Source organism: Scyliorhinus torazame, chromosome 7 (assembly GCF_047496885.1).
Source record: "Scyliorhinus torazame isolate Kashiwa2021f chromosome 7, sScyTor2.1, whole genome shotgun sequence".
NCBI classification, from domain to species: Eukaryota; Metazoa; Chordata; class Chondrichthyes; order Carcharhiniformes; family Scyliorhinidae; genus Scyliorhinus; species Scyliorhinus torazame.
In genome coordinates, this window is record NC_092713.1 from 239,568,715 (window position 1) to 239,589,227 (window position 20,513).

At 39.2% G+C, this 20,513-nt stretch overlaps 1 protein-coding gene across 1 annotated transcript in view; it reads left to right on the top strand.

Moving 5' to 3' along the window:
* The window catches only part of tspan17 (tetraspanin 17), a 65,361-nt gene extending 48,968 nt beyond the window's left edge, over positions 1-16,393 (top strand). The window contains exons 5-8 of the mRNA XM_072512208.1: positions 4,359-4,484; positions 8,002-8,049; positions 14,550-14,666; positions 14,928-16,393. Of these exons, the coding sequence (XP_072368309.1) occupies positions 4,359-4,484; positions 8,002-8,049; positions 14,550-14,666; positions 14,928-14,993 (357 nt within the window). The 3' untranslated portion in view covers positions 14,994-16,393. The remainder of the gene's footprint in view (positions 1-4,358; positions 4,485-8,001; positions 8,050-14,549; positions 14,667-14,927) is intronic.
* The last annotated feature ends 4,120 nt before the right edge of the window (positions 16,394-20,513 follow it).

The window sequence follows — 20,513 nt, forward strand, 5'->3', positions numbered from 1 at the left end:
TGCAATGTTTTTGCACAAGACAACCTCTTCATCCCAGGAATCATTCCAGTGAGCCTTCTCTGAATTACCTCCATTGTAACGATACCCCTCTTTAAATATGGAGGGCAAACTATGCGTAGTACTCCATTTATAGTTTCACCAATACTCCTGTACAGCTGTAACGAGACTTCACTATTTTATACTTCAACCCCTTTGCGAGTCTTAATTTTAATCTGAAATTGTCAAATGTTAGTGTATTGATCTAGGCATAAAAGTAGGAGGCATGATCATTAAGTTCGCAGATGACACAAAAATCATTGGTGTAAATAGCGAGGAGGAAAGCATTTGAATACATGTAAGACAATATAGACGGGCTGGTCGGATGTGCAGAACAGTGGCAAAGGGCAGTTAACCCTGAAAAGTGTGAGGCAATGTTTTTTGGGTGGACTAACAAGACAAGGGAACACACAATGAACAGTTAGGACAGTAGGAGGATCAGAGGGACCTTTGGGTACATGTCCCTAGATCTCTGAAGGCAGCAGGATAGGTAGATAAGGTGGTTAAGAAGGCATTTGGGATACTTGCCTTTATTAGTCGAGGCATAGAATATAAGAGCAGGGAGGTTATGATGGGGCTGTACAAAATGTTCGTTCGGCCACAGCTGGAGTACTGTGTGCAGTTCTTGTTGCTACACTATTGGAAGGATTTCATTGCACTAGAGAGGGTACAGAGAAAATTCATTGGGATGTTGCCTGGCGGGAGCCTTTCAGCTATGAAAAGAAGCTGGTTAGGTTGGAGTTGTAGAGCAGAGAAGACTGAGGGGGACCTGACAGGTGCACAAAATTATGAGTGACATGGATAGAGCAGATAGGAATGAACGTTTCTTCTTAGTAGAGGGGACAATAACCAGTTTTAAGGTAAGAGGCAGGGGATTTGAGGAAAACAAATTTCACCTAGAGGATGGTTGGAATTTGGAACTCTCTGCCTGAAAGACTGAGAGAAGCAAGAACCCTCACAACAATTAAGAATCATTTGGATAAGCACTTGAAACGCCATAGCATACAAGTCTATGGACCAAGTGCTGGGTGCTTGATGGCCAGCACAGACATGATGGCTGAAGGGTCTTTTTCTGTGCTGCAAAACTCTGACTCTATGCATTACAGTGTTAATGTAAGACTAGTTCTGACAATAATAGATTATTATTATTGGATCTCCCATACCTGCTCCATTGCTAAAGTTACCTCCAAGAAGTTCAGTTTCCATTTCCATCACAATTATTTACATTTTACTCAACAATTCGTAACTCTCTCTACAGCTCAAGTCAAAGACTTGAATGCTGCTCTCTTATCTGAGATGTCCTTCTCGCGCATACTCACTCTTGGGCTGCGTACAAGTCAAAGCTTGTCTGTGTCTTGCTCTTACCTTCCAACCTCTCAGTCTTTATTTTATCATTATTACTGTAATCAATGTTCTTAAATTTTCCTTTTATTTATAGGCTTCCAATAAACCATTTCCAAGCTCTTTATCCTCTTATCATTGTTTCAATCTATAGTCATCAAACAGTCTCCTCCCCTAATGTGCTCTCCATGAACTGCAATTCTTCTTTCTTTCCTTTCTTTTACAATATTCAGGCTTTTTATTGTTTAAGATTGTTATCATTGCTTTCCGATGGGCCCCTTAAAGATTATTATTTTCATTCTGGTCATGTTCTTTACTATACATCTTGGGTCTTTCATTTTTTTTCTCTTGAGTTTAACAAGAGGAAACATTTTCCAGTTTTTGGAAAATGCAAATCCTGATAGACTACCTGTTCAAACTTTTAGGGTCCATGATCTGTTAGCTTTGGCTCACTTGCCATTAAGTTATTCTGACTGTAATCAGGCTGAGAATTAACCTATGCATTCAATAGAATTTGGTTATCCTTGTGTTGTAACATTCACTCTTCGCAATTAATAGACTTGGTGCACACCTTGAAACTTAAGATTTCAGATCACAAGAGTCCTAGTTATTACCGAGAAGCTTCCACTGATCGGTGTTAAATTTGTGAAACTGCAAGTTTTGCATTTGAAAATGATGTATTGTAGTTTACTTGTCTTAATATAACTCAGTGATGCAAATTTAGAAATAACAACTGTTGTGCTTTTTTGTATGCTTTGAAGCCTTCAAAGGGTTCTTAGCCACATGCACATCCAAGGCATATTCAAGGCATACAATTTCTTAGTCTTGGTCTTAGTTTTTAATCTTGTAATGATTTCGTTCTGAAGCAATGGAATCTTAATGCAATGTTTTTAATTTAAAAAGTAGTAGTAATAGAATTGGCCCTTCATCTGAAAGATTTTCACAAGTTCATCCAAATACAAAATGTGTGATGATTCAAACTTTAATGATTGTGGTGCAAATGTCATTGGAAATTTATGCATTTGACAGTGAGCAGCATACTACATAAAGAATAATACATGAAGAAACCTCTGTAACTATAAAGTGTATCTGTTAAGCAATATGTGGAAATACATCAAAATGTTTTAGTTGTGCTAATATTCGATACAGTATGTCTGTCAATTGAAAGTGTTACAATTCCAGCAGATTGATAACTTTTTAAAAGAAAATCAAACTTCAGTGACTGATAAGGACCTTGCATCAAGATTTCACGTTTTAAGACTTTTACTGAAACAAGCAAGCGAAAAGCAGCATGGATTCAATACTATTTCAAGCAGGGAACTTGTACCCTAAACTACAGAAAGCTTTCCCAATAACTTCTAAAATAACTGAAGATTCCCCTCGATTAATTGTACTTTACTCTGTCACTTAAGTGGACACTTCATTCTCCAGAAACCAGTCCAAAGTGATTCTTAGTTCCTGAGTGCTTGGATTCTTTCTATTCCATTCTCAGTTAGGTAACTCCTAATCGCAGATTTGACATTCATGGTGAAGGGCAAATAAGGGATACTTCCCTTTAGCCAACGCTAGGCAAATGCTCCAGCCGCACTTAAAACTTCACCAACTTGATCACTTCAATTTAAGTACAAGCTCCCACCTATATTTTGTATGGTGAACAATAGAAAATTGCTACAATCTTACAGACTTTATATTTGTAACATAAGGAATGTACTAGATTGGGGAAGAAACACTTGAGCTTATTACAAAGAAATATTCTTTTGATTTGAATTGAAAATGTTTGGGGGTGTCCTCACAAAGATGCTTCAGAAAAAGTGAAGCAGTCTGTGGCAAATAGGTGGGCTACATTGGTAGTTAATTTGCTGACAAAGTAAGTTGAATTTAGAATAATGCAAATAAACTTTGAGTAAATATACACAAATGTTAAAGAGTGAGGATTGGAAAATGCTTTCTGTATACATTAGTGTTTTTATAAATTTGCTGATATTGCTTGTCCTTGGATTAATCTTTGGTTTCTTTTTTAAAAAAAAAAACTAAAGTCACATAGCCTATTTTGTTGTTGTACTTTTTTGACAATAGCCTTGATGAAATTTCCTGTTGGCAGTACAAATGCCTTGGCACAGTTAATTACATTCGACTGGAGTTGATATGTTACTTGTGTTATCCTGTACAGTGTCTGTGACTGTAGTTTTTAAAGATATTACTTTTATTTGTTTAGCAAATTGTAACAAAGCTGGTAATGGGGAGGTGAAGGAGTATTGCTGTCACATGCACATACTGTGTTGGTAATTACAGCTCTGCGATTATGAAAAATTCATTAAATAGATTTGAGGTGTCCCTTCAACTATTTAAGTAATTTTAACCATAGAGTGTGTCCAAGTATGGTTTAGAACTTATGGTTTAAGGCCTCAGTTGTGGATACATGGTTCCCTTGTTTTTCTTCGTAAATCCTCTTGTTCGCTTTATGGGTTGGGGGTAATGCCCATCAAAGATGGAAGGCTTTTTAAAAGAAATTGCCACCTGCAACAGAAATGATTTATTGAGAAGTGGAATGGTTTAAGTGCTGTCTGGAGTTTCAGCCATTGGCCGGTTTAAAAGAAAATAGTTTCCCATACTTCAGGAAATTTTTGTTTTCCCTGACAGTGCGAGTGTCTTACATGTGACACATGCTCTTTCATGGAAACTATTTGTTACATTGGCAATGCTGGCATAATATGCATCAGATTTTTGCTAACTTGTTTTCCTATTGGAAGATAAAAATAATTGAAAGCAGTTGACTTTTTTAATACCAGAGCCCTCAGGAAATAAATTACAAATAGGAGTACCTTCTGTCTGAACCAAGTTTCACCTTTGACAGAATTTAACACACAGTCATAATTATTTTACATCTGTAGTGTGCTGTAGAACCATCATATTTCAAGGATGACATTGCAGTCTCATATTTTAATGGCGATGTTCATTTTTATTTTGTCATTTATTTTTAGTGGTTGTGCTGTGGTGCTCGGGGACCCATCGACTGGGACCTCAATATTTACTTTAACTGTACAGATTTCAACCCAAGCAGAGAGCGCTGTGGTGTTCCATTTTCCTGCTGTATCAAAGACCCTGCGGTATGAATATTTTATAAATGTATGGTGAAATGTACTGTATGTAGGTTATAGTTAAGCTTGGTGGAGGGGAAAATGAATTGGAGATTAAAAGCCTTTACAAGTTCCAGGTTTCTGAACTTTCTACCATGACAGTCAATTATGAATCCTCAGTACGTATTTTTATGTCATAAAAATTTTGCTCAAACAAAAAGAAATGCTGCAATAATGAATATAATTTAACGATGCTGTAGGTAATTTAAATTTTTAGTGTTCCAATATAGTTCTATCCTGCCAGACTTAAAAATGACTGCTGCAGACTAAAAAGACGCAGAAATCACTTCACCGGATACTCTGACACCATTTTTGTTTGAAAATGTAATCCGGAACAAGAAGTGAAATTTGAAAATTGCATGAACTTTAACTAATGCACAGTGTTCATCATCTAATTTTAAATAGAAGTCTGTACTTCATAGAATTGTGTATTTTTTTGTAATCATCACCTGTGTTGGTGCATTGTGGGTTTTATTATGGTAAAGCCTAAAGTGGCTATTTTCTAAAATTACAAACCAATCAAGGGTTTGTCATCGATTTAACTCCTAGCATGCTTTCAGGTTGGTCAATATTTTTCCTGTGAGCAAATAACATTGTACGGTGTGTTTGTGACTGTAACTCAAAATATGGGATATTTTGCAGTAATTGTGACCTGTACAAATACTGCCTATAACTTCTCAATCTGTTATTATGCTGATTCTGCAAAACCTTGCTGAAAGCCTCCTGTTGCCGATTGACATAACCTTGTTCTCTTCTACCCCTGTTGAAAAGTGCATCTTATTCAAATTCCTGAATATACAGCAATTCTGCGAAGGCTCTACATTTAAGCCTAAAGTTTTAGATGTATCAGAACTCAATCATATTTCTGGATTTTATTAGCAATTTTATAATGCACATTCTATTAATTTAAACTCTTTCGTGGGGCTGTAATTGTTTGCGTTCATTTCCACTAGTTTTGCTTTCTTTTGGATGTTCGAGTATATATTGGTGAAATTGTCTGGAAAACTTTGCATAACTTAGGAGCAGGAGGATAGATGTAAATTTCAGCAAGACTTCCTGGTTATGTAATTTAAAAAAAAAAAAAAATTCAGGCTCACATGCGGTGTCCTAGGCTTAACCATCTTCAGCTGTTTCATCAATAACTGCCTTCCATCATAATGTCAGAGCTGGGGATGTTGGTGATGATTGCACAATGTTCACTATTCACCCTCCACAGATACTGCTGAAGCAGTCCGTGTCCAAATGCAGCAAGACCTGGGCAATATGCAGGCTTTGCCTTGCAAGTGGCTTGTGATGTTCATGCCACACAGGTGCCAGGCAGTGACCATCTCCAACAATAGAGAATCAAACCACCTCCCCCTGACATTCAGTGGCATTACCATCACTGAATACAACAACCTGTGGGGGTTACCATTGACCAGAAGCTGAACTGGATTAGCCATAAAATTACTGTGGCTATAGGAGCAGGTCCGAGACGGGGAATTTTGTAGCAAGTACCTCAACTCCCTCCACCACTGACTAGCAGTGGCAGCAGTGTGTACAATCTACAAGATGTACTGCAGCAATTCACCAAGCTTGCACCTTCGGCAGCACCTTCCAAATCTCCAACCTCCACCACCAAGAAGGATAAGGGCAGCAAATGGATGGGAGCCACACAGCATCCTGGCATAGAACTATATCGCTGTTCCTTCACTGTCACTGGATGAAAATCCTCGAACTCCTTTCCTAGCAGCACTGTCTGTACCCACACCACTTAGGACTGCAGCAGTTCAAGAAGGCAACTGACCAATACCTTTTCAATTAGCATTGGGCAATAAATGCTGCCCTAGCCAGTGACGCCCACGTCCCATAAAATCATTTTTTAAAATGTCTTCCCCTCCTTTTGGGGCAGATTGCATAGAGCACATTTGGGTGGTGTGGTTTGGACTGCTATACTCTTTATTCTGTTTTGCAACTGTCTTGAGTGGGAGATCTGAACCAGATGCCATCAAAATCTGACTGGAGTAAAGCAAGTCTGTGTGATAGCCCCCGTAAGATTTGCAATCCACCTAATAGTGGCTATTTACCTCATCAAATACCCTTTGGTGAAGGTATGCAATTATGCCGAGCCTCCATCATCTCTTGCCAGAATTAAACTGACCGAAAAAGACATACATATAAACTACTTTGCGGATGACTACAATGTTGTCCACTCTGCACAAGATTGCAATCCATTGTCGATCTCTTCAATTCTACACACAAGAAATCCAGTCTGCCTTGAAAGTTGCCAAAACAAAACTCCTGTCAACCCACACCAAGTCAGTCAAATATTCCACCTTCCTTATCTGTTGAAGGAGGTACTCTGGAATATGTTGAGAACTTCCCATAGCTCAGCAGCCACCTCCCTTAAAAGGCCACCATTGACTTGGAGATTCTACACTACTGGTGCCAGCTCAGTCTTCTGCAAACAAAGGTACCGAGTGTTTGACAACAAAGACCTCCCTAAGGCAACAGAGGTTCTAGCCTTCAGTTTTTGTCACCACATTCCTGTACAGCAATGAGACCGGGACTATGTATCTGACCCATAATAAATTCCATCACAAGTGCCTCTGCTGTATTCTTTGGATTCAATGGCAGGACTATTGAACAAAAGCTAATGTCCTTTTCGAAGCCAGCAGCACAAGCATTCAGGTCACTCTCCGGCAGAATCAAATTTGATGGACTATATTGTGTCCATATGGCTATAAAATGTCTCCTCTTCCAGGTTTCTTAGCTCTCATGTGGCTAACAGAGACACTATGCAGCACTCCTTGAAATACAGCATTGACTTTTAAAAAATAAATTTAGAGTACACAATTATTTTTTTTCCAGTTAAGGGGCAATTTAGTGTGGTTAGTCTACCTATCCTGTGCATCTTTTGGGTCGTGGGGATGAGACCCATGCAGACACGGGGAGAACGTGCAAACTCCAGTGGGCTGGGATCGAACCCGGGTCCTTGGCGGGTGAGGCAGCAATGTTAACCACTGCGCCACCGTGCCGCCCTGAAATACAGCATTTACATTAATAGTTGGAAGGAGCTATCTATTAGTCATTTAAAATGGTGATAACTTGTCCATCAAACTGCATTTTGCTTTGAATCACGTCTTAATAATAAGGCAGAGGTGGCAGAGAAAGAAAGAAAAGAAAATATATCCTTCACTCCGTACTCCACTATCTCATAGGACATCCTGCCCCATGTGCCCACAGATCCATCGGCCAAGAAATGGCCTGCTTAGTCACATGAAGACTCTTGGTAGAAATTCTCGACCCTGAATAGACAGCAAATTGAAGGGTAGCCACCGCTGCCGACTGTTCAGTTTGTACTCTAATGGTTCCCGAGAGTTCTGTCAGTGACAGCTTATTGCCTAGTTCTTAAACAGATGTATCAAACTTAAGTATTTTACTGAATTATATCTACTAAATATTTCGATGGAACAATGAAACATCTTAATGATTTTATTTTCTGCAGGAGGATGTCATTAATACCCAGTGTGGGTATGATGTTAGATTGAAAATGGTAAGTGTTTGCAATTCATTTCTTGTTAAACAGAGGGAGAAAAGTTATAATTTTCATTTTTTCCACTATTGATGTCGAATAAGCAATTTTTGTTAATTTGGCGAAGAATTGGATATGAACTGACCAATTTTTTTTTCAGTCTTTTGAAACTGGAGTAAAGTGCAAACACAAGTAGATAGAACCATTTTTAAAAAAAGTTTGAACTGTAGTTGGAATTCTATAAATAGAATTTATAGAGGAGATGGTGGCATAATGGTAATGTCACTGGACTAGTAATCTTGAGGCCTAGGCTAATGCTCTGAGCATGGGTTCAAATCCCACAGCAGCCGGGGAATTTGAATTCAATAAATAAAATCTGGAATTGAAAGCTAGTTGCAGTAATGCTGATCATGAAACAAATCTTCGATTGTTGTAAAAACCCATCTGGGTCCATCAGCAAAGGAAATCTGCCATCCTTACCTGATATGGCTGACATCCAAAGCCACTCATTGTGGTTGATTCTTAGCTATCCCAGCAAGCCATTCAGTTCAAGGGCAATTGGGGATGGGCAACAAACATTGGAGTTTGTTATAAAGGAGAATAAAGAGAAGAAAACGATAATAAAGAAATATATTTATCCAAAACAGTTAGATAATTATTTGCAGTTTTGAACATCTCACTACAGATAGGATGGTAACATAGGGAATTAACACGATTCTCTCCAGGATTATGCTAGAGCTGGAAGTTTAAAATTAGAAGAGACAAGAATAGAGCAGAAAATTAATAACGTTTTTAAAACAACAAAAATCTTACGCTGAAAATGTAAAGACTACTTCTGGTTGAGAAGCCAATAACTAGAAATTTAAAATATTAAAAGGAGGGGGGTATGGTATCTTGACAAGTATGTTGAGGCAAAGAACATTGAAGCCTTTGAGGGGAAGTTGTATGAGTATTTGAAGCAGCAGATTTTGCAGGATAGAGGGGTTGGGGGGAGAGCGGGGGGGGAGGGGGGCGGTAGGCTGGGGTTACCAATTGTTCTAGCAAAAAGATTTTTCAGACTAAATGGTTGTTCCCTGTTCTATAAACGTCTGTGGTTCTATTTCTCAAGCTCTGATCCTGGAGATACTTTTCACTCCTGGACTGAATACAATTTTAAAAGAAAAGCTTCACAGTTAATAAATTAAATGAACAAAGTATGTTGTAAATGCTTTATTTTTTTTCTAATCGTTAAACTGAGACGATTAGAACAACACTATAAATATTGAGTTATCGTGGGGGCTTTTCTCTTGTTCATATGAAATATGTTGACTACTAAAACTAATCAAGTGAAGAGAATTTTTTTTCCAGTTTTTATTTTAACCAAAATTTAGAAAATATTTTTCTCTTCATTTTAATGCCATGTGCTATGTGATTTAACTTTCTCTGGAAGTCTCCTTCTTTCTCTGTTGTATTTAAGTTGTTTGCGGGTGCATGAATAGCCAATTTTATCTTTTTGGGGGGAAATTCCATGTCTTAACGGAGACCTTTCTAAAAATCCATGAGTAGGAACTGGAAGTAGTTATACCCCCTCCAAATTTTACAAGTATGCAGTTATTGAAACATAGATCTATTAGATGTACACAACTGGCTCACTGAACCCAATATCATTCTAGTTCCAATGAAGGAACAGATAGAGTTCCTATTAATGGGATTTGCATACGGTGAAATTGATTTGTATTGTACCGGTGCTGAATATGTCAGTAACAGATTGGAATAAAAGAAAACATAACTGCTCAGATGCCAGCGAAGTTTGGGGCATACACGCTAACCAACACCACCAGCTTCCCTTCCAACGCATCGGTCACTATCACGTAGTTTCCCGCCCTGGCCCGCCACCGTCTTCTCCATCTGAAACCTCACCCGTTTACCCACCAGTATCACCCCCCCCCATAAATTTCACCAGCATCTAGACGAAGCACTCTGTAAGCTTCCAGCCCGCCACCCCCTCAGGCACACCTATGATCCTCAAATTCTGCCTTTGTGACCTGTTCTCGAGGTCCTCTACTTTGGCTCTCAGTTCTCTGTTGATCTCTGCCACCTTCCACAATTCCTCACTCATCAAGGTGAACTGTTGGTTATGCTGTGACAATGTCTCCCCCACCCCTATCATTTTCTCTCCTTGCTTCCTCCACCGCCATTGAAGTCTTCACCAACTCCTCTTTTATTTGGACAAGGTTCTCACCCACCCACTCCTTAAGCGAGGACATCATCTACGTCCGATGCCTTTCAAAATGTTTTGAGAACAGCCGGTCAAACTACCTGCCATCATTTAAGCCATCTTTTCCACCATGATGGGCGTGGCCCCACCCGGCAAGCTCTTCGACCATCTTTCCTCCCACTAAATGTATCGCCACGTTTGATGGCAGACTTTCGCTCACTCACTTTCTCCCTGGGTTACTTTTTCCGGTTTTTGACATTCTTGAAATACTTCAGATTTTCCCCACAACTTCTCACATAAGAATTTTCCCCAAAACTGGGTGTAAACAGCCGAATAAGACAACTCTGGCAGGAGCCACCAAACATGCAACCTCCACCTACATGTCGCAACCGGAAGTCCTACGGCCATATTTTAAGGTTTAAAACAAATCCAAATCACAATATTGTGGCAAATTAATTGCATTGTGGTTGAGGCTCAAGACTTTCAGCTACTTTTAGTCTTGCTAATCATCTGCCTTTATATGATTTATGTTACTGTCTTTCCAGTTTCTTGTTTAAGATTATGGACAGCCCAGAAACAGCGTGGGAATATTTCATCAATTGATTTATCTTATTTACTAGATGGCATGCTTGAATTAATTGAAGGAAGCAATTTGTCCAATTTGTGTTAAAGCACCATTAATATTGTTTTTCATGTCCCATAATGTACAGCTGAATACAAGATGTGCTTCCTCGTGAACATTTCCCGTGTACTAAAAATATATCTTGTCTGTTTCTCACATCATCCCTGTCCTATAGCTTAATTTCTGTAGTGACATGGGAGAAAAGAACCGTAAACTAAGAAAAAATGTTCATATAGAACATTACATTAAAATACAGCTGGCTTAAATATTGTACAAGCCTGTGATCCTATTGTAATATCTTTGCAGAATAAATTGCTTGTCTGGACAGCATTGCATTCTAGCGTGAAAACAAACTAGTTTTTTCCAGTTTAGTTTACAAACATTAATTAGCAAATGGCCATAAGACGGCACCATTAAACTCCTCCTTAATGAATGATTTACAGTATGTTTGAGTTCCACATGATTTTATATATTTCTTTGTTTCATTTATTCACAAATCAAACTCAACCATTGGTTTCCTATTCCTAACAGGTAGTTTAAGGTTACCTCCTTTCCTGACCCAAACTTTTGGAACTTGTGGAAGGATCTTTTTCCATTTTGGACTGTTTCTGAGGAGAAGTTTTCCCCAACAAAGATTGATGTTGACCTTGACTTACCTTTGACACTTCCATTTCATCAGACATGTCTAATTGAATCTGACTTGGATCTGCGCTAGGTTCTAGCATGACATGTTTCGGAGTAACTGTTGGTATTCAACTTTAATTCTAACTATCTGATTCATCGGACCCATTTGATTCTTCCCACCTTCCTTTTTTGTGAACCTCTGAAGGTAAACATCATCTATATGTACAAACCCAACCTTTCCGCTATCAAAGATATGTCTGAGGACCACACATTTCCACGCCTCTTCCTGGGTGCCATTTCAATCACTTGTAATCATACTTCTTCACTTTAATCTTCTGATTCAACTTCAGACTTCTTTTTCTCACCCTACACCTATCATGACTCTCGTCGTAATTGTTTCTCTTTTACTAACTGCACTAAGTGTAACTTTCAGCAGTGAAAACCTCGTTCTTATCTTTATTCTAAGAAACAACACAGCTGGCATTCCGTTGGTAATTGTTTAAGGGGTATTACATAGAATCATAGAACCTTTGCAGTGCAGAAAGAGGACATATGGCACATCGAGCCTGCAACGTCCCTCTGAAAGAGCACCTGACCTAGGCTCACTCCCCATCACTGTAAACCCACCTAACCTAAGAGGCTATTTAGCATGGCCAGTCCATCTAACATGCACCTCTTTGGACTGTGGGAGGAAACCGGAGCACCCAGAGGAAATCCACAGAGGCACAGGGAGAATGTGCAAACTCCACACAGTCACCCAAGGCTGGAATTGATCCGGGGTCCCTGGCACTGGGAGACAGCAGTGCTAACCACTGTGCCACCCTCATTACGATAGGTAAACAGAAAGTTTGCTAGCCTGTGTGATACAGTGAAAACTCATGTTGGATACAAATCTGAAAAACAAATTTGCTTCACAAGGGCATGCTCAAGAATTTGTACCGTGCAGTCCATTGGAAGCAGGCTGACACAGTGGAACTCTCATGTGTTTTATCCCATTTTCATGAATTGTATATACTCTATGAAAAAAATTGAGATCTGTTCCTCTGGAAACCCATAAGCAGCAAACTACCTGCACAAAATATCTTGAGTTTTGCGAGTTAGTTGATTCTTTGGAAGCAGCATATCCTGTCAAAGTGTGTTATGATTAACAATAGTTTAAAATGCTTTCATTAAAGGTGTGTGCACATCATATCAGATCAGAAATCACATTAACTGATGCATCCATATGTCGATCCATGTCTACCGGCACTCCATCCAATGCTACTTGGATCATGATGCCCTGCAAATTTCCATTGGGCGTCCTTGAGCATCTTGTATTTTTTTTATTCTTCCCTGGGATATGGGCGTTGTTGGCTCGGCCAGCATTTGTTGCCTGTCCCTAATTGCCCTTGAACTGGGTGACTTGCTAGACCATTTCAGAAGGCAGTTAAGAGACATCCACATTGCTGTGGATCTGGAGTCACATGTAGGCCAGACCAGGTAAAGACAGATTTCATTCCCTACAGGACATTCGTGAACCAGATGGGTTTTTATGACAAGCAGCAATGGTTTCATGTCGTCATTAAACTTTTAATACCAACTTCTGGGTCTGCTTCAGTGAAAAATATTGCTCTTTTGCTTTCCAAAATTGCCTGATTGACAGCTAGATTATCAGGATCTTGAAGGAGATTGTTAGCAGTGAAAAACACCTTAAATACTCTGCATATGAAAAGCTCTTAATTGTGACAGTGTTCCTCAAGTCACCCAAATAATTCTTGTTGATCCAGCCAACTTGAACACCTGTCCCATATCTGTTTACGCACACCTTTTTCTTTAGACCTGATTTTTAAGCCTTTCCTCAACAAAAGAACACTGAAGTCTGAACACTAGGGCAGCACGGTAGCATTGTGGGTAGCACAATTGCTTCACAGCTCCAGGGTCCCAGGTTTGATTCCGGCTTGGGTCACTGTGCGGAGTCTGCACATCCTCCCTGGGGGATGATACGATGGGGAAATCCTTTAATGACGTTCTAATTTATTTAAATGAGGTTCCTGACTTTTCTGGGCAGGAACCTTGTCATTCATCGACAGGGAGAATCTGAAAAACTAATCTCGTCAGCAAGATTCTCATTTTCTCTCGTGGGAATTTACGTGGGCTTTTTCCTTCAGCTAAGTAATCCATGATCTCACCCTTGTCGCCAGACTGTAATATCTTTGCAGAATAAATCACTCGTGTGGACAGGGTGGAGGCCTGGCAAATTAGTTTAATACAGTTTAATTTACATCCGTAAATACACAAATGGCTATTAGAAGGCGCCAATACACAGTTCCTCACTTAACTTTAGGTTATTTCCACAAAACCTTCATTTATATACTTCTCAGTCTTACTTCTCAGTCATGATTAGGTTATACCAATACTTGCATTGAATGTTATTACAAAAAATGAATTCACAAAACTGAGCTAAATAATATATTTTTAAATAAACAAGCCTGACAAAAACCAGCAGAGAAGATTGTGACCCAGCTTATCCATTTCTGTTTTCATCCCTTTTCCTTCAATCGCACTCTCGAAGATATGTGGCAGGTATATGTTTTAAAATTGCAAGAAGAAATTGACATTTTCATTACAGGTCCTTTGCCACAGACAACTGTTATTTATTTACATGTTCTATTGCATAATTTACTGATTTTTAAAAAATTGATAATGTGATCAAACGTTTCAGACTTGTTTTGACATTCCAACACCGATCATCCATCAATTCTCTTGCTGTTGTAATGATGTGGAGCATCATGGCCATTAGATCATAGCCTCATTAGTGTTAGTTGATAGAAAGGGAGGGATATTATTGATGCATAATGCACTGTTTTATAGTTCCTTCTGACATGTTCAGTGCCAGATAGCTAAATCTTAACCATAAGAAAAAATTAAATGTCTAACTTTTTAGAAATTGAGGAATACAGTAATTTATCAATTGATTCTACTAAACTCTTGTTCTAATTACCCGGCAAGTGAACTGTTACCAACTACAATGAATTGAGATTGAATTTGTTACATTTCAGGAGTCACAATCAAATCATGTACTTTTTTTTGTTGTTATAGGAAATAGATCAACAAGATTATATTTATACCAAAGGATGTGTTGGGCAGTTTGAGAAGTGGTTGCAGGAAAACTTAATAGTGGTTGCTGGAATCTTCATTGCTATTGCTTTATTACAAGTAAGCAATTTACACAGAAACACAATTCAAAAATAAAAAAGATGAAACTAAATATGTTACCCAACTTTAAAAAAAAAAAAGACAGCTTAATGTTTGATGGGGGAGGGGGACACTACATTTGCAAATTAATTTTTATTTGCATGGGCAGAATCAGTATATGGTTACATAGCATAATGAAGTGATCATCTCAATGTTTGGTTTTCTTACTGGAATTGGAATAGTGATGAATGTTTGTGTGTTTATTTGATTTGTTCCTTTCAGATTTTTGGAATTTGCCTGGCGCAGAATCTGGTGACTGACATTAAAGCTGTCAAAGCCAACTGGTAAAACTTTACTGAAAATTATCAAGTCACGTAGCAAACTTCACAGAGATGTGGAAAGCACATTTGTAAAAGCACAGTGGATGAAAGTCATCAATATGGCACTGCCTCACCTCTGATGCTATGAGACCTGTGGATGTAAACCATAAGGCTGCTTTACAGCGATTAGATTTTTACAATAACGACAAGAAACACCTTAAATTTTGTTCATAACGGTTTTAAAGGGATCATTAGCAATTTGTAGTTACGGATATTTTGAAATGTTACTTGTCTTTGTGTATATATTACCACAAATGTATTAAGTTTGTTATTGTTAAAGATAATGCGGTTTAGATGTTTTCTAAGGGGTGGGTGGGGGGGGGGGGGGGGGTGTGAGAGACAGCTAAAGGGAGATACAACTGACTCAGTTGTAGGAAACAAAATACTTTTGGGCTATTAAATAGTCCAGTCCTGTCTGTGTAATGTGAAAACTTTGCAATATTTGTAACATTACTTATCAATATTAAAAGAAACAGTGGCAGAATAATAAGCCTATGCAGATTTAAAGGTTTAGATCCATGTAGTACAGATTGATAATGTTTTTCAGACAGTGAATTCAAATGAATGTTTGAACCTACATTTTTCACTACGCCTCTTTGTTATATGATAGAAAAGTTTAATGGTGTTTGACCATACTGACTCTCCAGCATTAGCTTTGGTTATTGTTGATGTTTTTTTATTCCAATGAGCACTGACAGGATTCACATATTGGGAAGAAGGGCTGCAAGAAGGTCAACAATGTCAGATGCTTATTAAAATAGATTTACAGATGATAAATATGTAAGTGTTACTTGTATGTTGCTTTTTAAATAACTTTACCACATTGTTTGCACTAAAATGTCCTTAAAACTGGTGGTGCAAACTTGTCTACTCAGGAAATTTACTTTAAATTATTCTACATGGTATTAAATGCTACAATGTCGTGTTTAGTCTTGCAAGACTGCAACGTGAGAAATACACAAAAGCCTACATCTTGACTGCTACTTTCAAACAACTTTTAAACTGTCTAGAATTTGCATGAATATTTCATATTTCTGTCACTACGAGTTTAATTTTAATAAATAGGCCCAAAATTCCCATGAATAGTGCAACTGGTAGGTTATACCAAAATTCACACTTTTTTATGCCGATGTTGCTGAATGATATTTAGAACATAAAAAAAGCCCATCGTAAACGAACAGATTCAGCACAAGCAGTTAGGTCTCAAGGAAAGCATGTATCTGTGGTTATATTTCTTTTAGTCCTTCTTTATGCATGATAATTAAAGTTTGTAGCCATCAAACCATTGTTAATGCAAATTAGACACAACATGTTTAAGCTGACTTTATTTTCTGCTGTACTTAAAATTTATTAAAAACTTAATTTACAGCCTGGCCAGTTCTGGTATTAATGTGAAAGTTTGCCTTCTCTGGTCTTTTGTATGGTAGTGGAATCACGTTATGAGCAGCAGTGAGCAAAGGTTTTGCTGGATCAGCACAGGAAATTGAAGCAAACTTGGGGATCTCCAAATTTCCTCAATCTTTTGCGCTAACAAAACTATGCTTTACGAATGCTGTTTGAGCACAAAATTAGAGGAAATTTTGGACAGAAGTATTTGTATTTCATGTTTAACATTTTGCTTTTACAGTATTCTTTCTACTTTTCTGAGCAAAAATCAAGGTGGAAGCATATGTTTAAAGGAAATAAAAATAGACAAACTTGCATTTATCTGGTGCTTTCATGACAACCGGATGTCTCAAAAGCATTTTGTAGCCAATGAACAAAGAAGAATACACCACAGGAACAGGCCCTTCGGCCCTCCAAGCCTGTACTGGTCATGATACCACCCTGGGCCAAAACCCTCAGCACTTCCTAGTGCCGTATCTCTATACCCAGCCTATCCATGTTTTATCGAGATGCCTTTTGAATTCCGTTAATACATCTGCTTCCACAATCTCTCTGGCAGTAGAGAAATTAGACCCTGTTAATAAGTTTATTTGTAAATAAAATCTTTCCACAACGCTCTTTTTTTTTTTAATTTTTTTTACCCAATGTATAAATTTACATTGTGGAATTTGCATTGCTATTGTGCTGATTGGAGATCTGCCTACTTTGATGAGATGTTAGAAAGTGAACGGTCGTAACTATTGCATATCTCCAGTAGACATTTAAGGTTTAATGGATGAAGCTTATTATAGCTACCACTTAAAAGTAGTCATATAAACAGATACTCCTTTCCTTTCAAAAGTTATGTTGCCTAAGCAGGATCAATAAGATTAAAGCGGTAACTGCGTGGTTCAAACGTTGGTGTGGGAGAAATGGGTTTGAATTCATGGGGCATTGGCACCAGTACTGGGGAAGGAGCAAGCTGTTCCGATGGGACGGTCTTCACCTGAATCAAGCTGGGACCAGAGCCCTGGAGAATCTAGGGCTTTAAACTAAATAGTGGGGGGAGGGTTCAATTGTATGGAAAATTAGAAAATCAAAGTTAAAAGAGAAGGTGAGAGTGCAATTAGAGGGCTTTAAATGAGTTAAAGGGGCCAAGGGCTCAGGCGAGGTTAGTAAGGTTTACGAACACCGAACAGAGCAGAGAGTATAGAAAGTGGCAGGAATCTTATCTTCAGGCACAGCAAAAAAAGGGGACAACTATGAGAAGGAGGTGGGAGTGGTCAAGGCAGGACTGAGGCTGTTGTACCTACATGAGCTTGTTGCGAAGTTGTGGGCATCACAGAGACGTGGCTGTAAGGGGATCAAAGATGGGATCTAAATATCCAAGGATATGTGTCCTATCGAAAGGACAGCCAGATGGGGGGTTGCATTGTTAGTAAGAAGTAAATCAATAGCAAGAAGTGATTATAGGGTCGAAAGACAGATAATCTGTGTGGGTAGAGTTGAGGAATCGCAAAGGAAAAACAACCCTTATGGGTGTTAATGCAAAGGCCCCCTAGCAGTAGTCAGGATGTGGGTCAGAAAATAAATCTGGAGATAGTCAGGATGTGACACAGAAAATAAATCAGGAGATAGAAAAGGATATAAGAAAGGCAATTTTGCAATAATCATGGGGGACTTTAATATGCAGGTGGAATGGTAAAATCAGATTGGTAGCGGATCCCAAGGAAAGGAATTTGTGGAATGCCTACGAGATGGCTTTTGTGGAGCAGCTTGTGATAGAGCCCACTCGGGAACAAGCAATTCTGGATTTGGGGATATGTAATGAGGCTGACTTGATTGGGGAACTTAAGGTGAAGGAACTTTTAGGGGACAGTGACCACAATATGATCGAATTCACTCTGCAGTTTGAGAGGGAGAAGCTGGAATCAGATGTAACGGTTTTACAATAGAATAATTGTAACAACAAAGACATGAGAGCTGATCTGGCCAGAGTTGATTGGAAGGGGAGCCTAGCAGGAAAGGAGTATGTGGGGTTATTTGGGAGGGACAGCAGAAATTCATCCCAAGGAGGAGGAAACATGCTTAGTGGAGGACAAGGAACATGGCTGACAAGGGAAGTCAAGAACAGCATAAAAACAAAAGAAAAGCATACAACGTGGTGAGGATTTTTGGGAAGCCTTTAAAAGCAAGCAGAGGACAACTAAAAAAGCAATAACGGGATAAAGATGAAATAGGAGTGTAAGCTAGCGAGTAAAAAGAAGATTGCAAGATCTTTTTTCCAATTATATAAAAGGTAAGAGAGAGGAAAGAATGGACATTGGTCCACTGGAAAATGAGGCTGGAGAATAGTAATAGGAACAAGAAATGGCAGAGGAACTGATGAGTAACTTTTCATCAGTCTTCATAGTGGAAGACACCAGTGGCATACCAGAACTTCAAGAGAGTCAGGGGGACGGGGTGAGTGAAGTCGCCAGCACTGAGGAGAAGGTGCTGGGGAAGCTGAATGGTCTGAAGGTGGATGAATCACCTGGACTGGATGGACTACATCCCAGGGCTCCGATGGAGATAACTGAGGAGATTGTGGAGCCATTGGTGGTGATTTTTCAGGAATCACTGGAAGCATGGAGGGTCCTGAGGATTGGAAAATGACTAATGTAAGAAGGGAGGGTGGCAGAAGACAGGAAATTATAGGCCGATTAGTGGAGGGTGGCAGAAGACAGGAAATTATAGGCCGATTAGTGTGACTTCTGTAGTTGGCACGATATTAGAGTTTATTATTAAGGCTGAGATTGTGGAGTTCTTAGAAGTACATGGTAAAATAGGACTGACTCAGCACAGATTCATCAAGGGGAGGTCATGTCTAACAAATTTGTTAGCGTTCTTTGAGTTAACGGGGAAGTTAGACAAAGGAGAACCAGTGGGCATGATCTATTTGGATTTCCAGAGGCCTTTGACAAGATGCCATACAGGAGGCTTCCAAATAACATGAGCTATAGAACATAGAACATTACAGCGCAGTACATGCCCTTCAGCCCTCGATGTTGCGCCGATCTGTGAAACCACTCTAAAGCCCATCTACACTATTCCCTTATTGTCCATATGTCTATCCAATGACCATTTGAATGTCCTTAGTGTTGGCGAGTCCACTACTATTGCTATGGTGTTAGGGGCAAGGTACTGGCATGAAGAGAGGATTGGCTGAGGTAGAAAGCAAGAGAGTGGGGATAAAGGGGTCCCTTTCAGAATGGCAGCAGGTGACCAGTGGTGTTCCGTGGGTTCAGTGTTGTGACTACAGCTATTCATGATATACATTGATAACCTGAATGAACGAACTGAGAGCATTGTTACTAAGTTTGCAGATGATACAAAGGTATGGCGAAGGACAGGTTGTGTTGAAGCAGAGAGTCTGCAGAAGAACCTGAACAGGCTAGGAGAGTGGGCTAAGAAGTGGCAGATGGAATACAATGTAGAAAAACGTGAGAGTATGCACTTTGTAGGAAGAATAGAGGCATAGACTATTTTCGAAATGGGAATAGGGTTTGTTAATCGGAAGCACAAAAGGACTTGGGAGTCCTAGTTTAGTATTCTGTTCAGGTTAACATACAGGTTCAGTTGGCAGTTAGGAAGGCAAATGCAATGTTAGCATTCATTTCGAGAGGGCTAGAATTCATGAGCAGGGATGTATTGCTGAGGCTGTATAAGACTCTGGTCAGTCCCCATTTGGAATATTGTGAGCATTTTTGGGCCCTGTATCTAAGGGAGGATGTGCTGACCTTGGAAAGGGTCCAGAGGTAGTTCACAAGAATGATCCTCTGAATTAAAAACTTGTCACCTGAGGAGCGGTTGAGGACTCTGGGGCTGTACTCAATGGAGTTTAGAAGGATGAGGGGCATCTCATTGAAACTTGGAGAATACTGAGAGGGAGTGAACGAGGAGAGGATCTTTCCACTTGTAGAAGAAACTAAAACCCAAAAGCACAGCCTCTCTGAAGGGCCGATCCTTTAAAACAGAGATGAGGAGGAATTTCTTCAGCCAGAGGGTGGTGAATCTGTGGAACTCATTGCCACATAAGGCTATGGAGCCAAGTCACTGAGTATCTTTAAGACAGAGATAGATA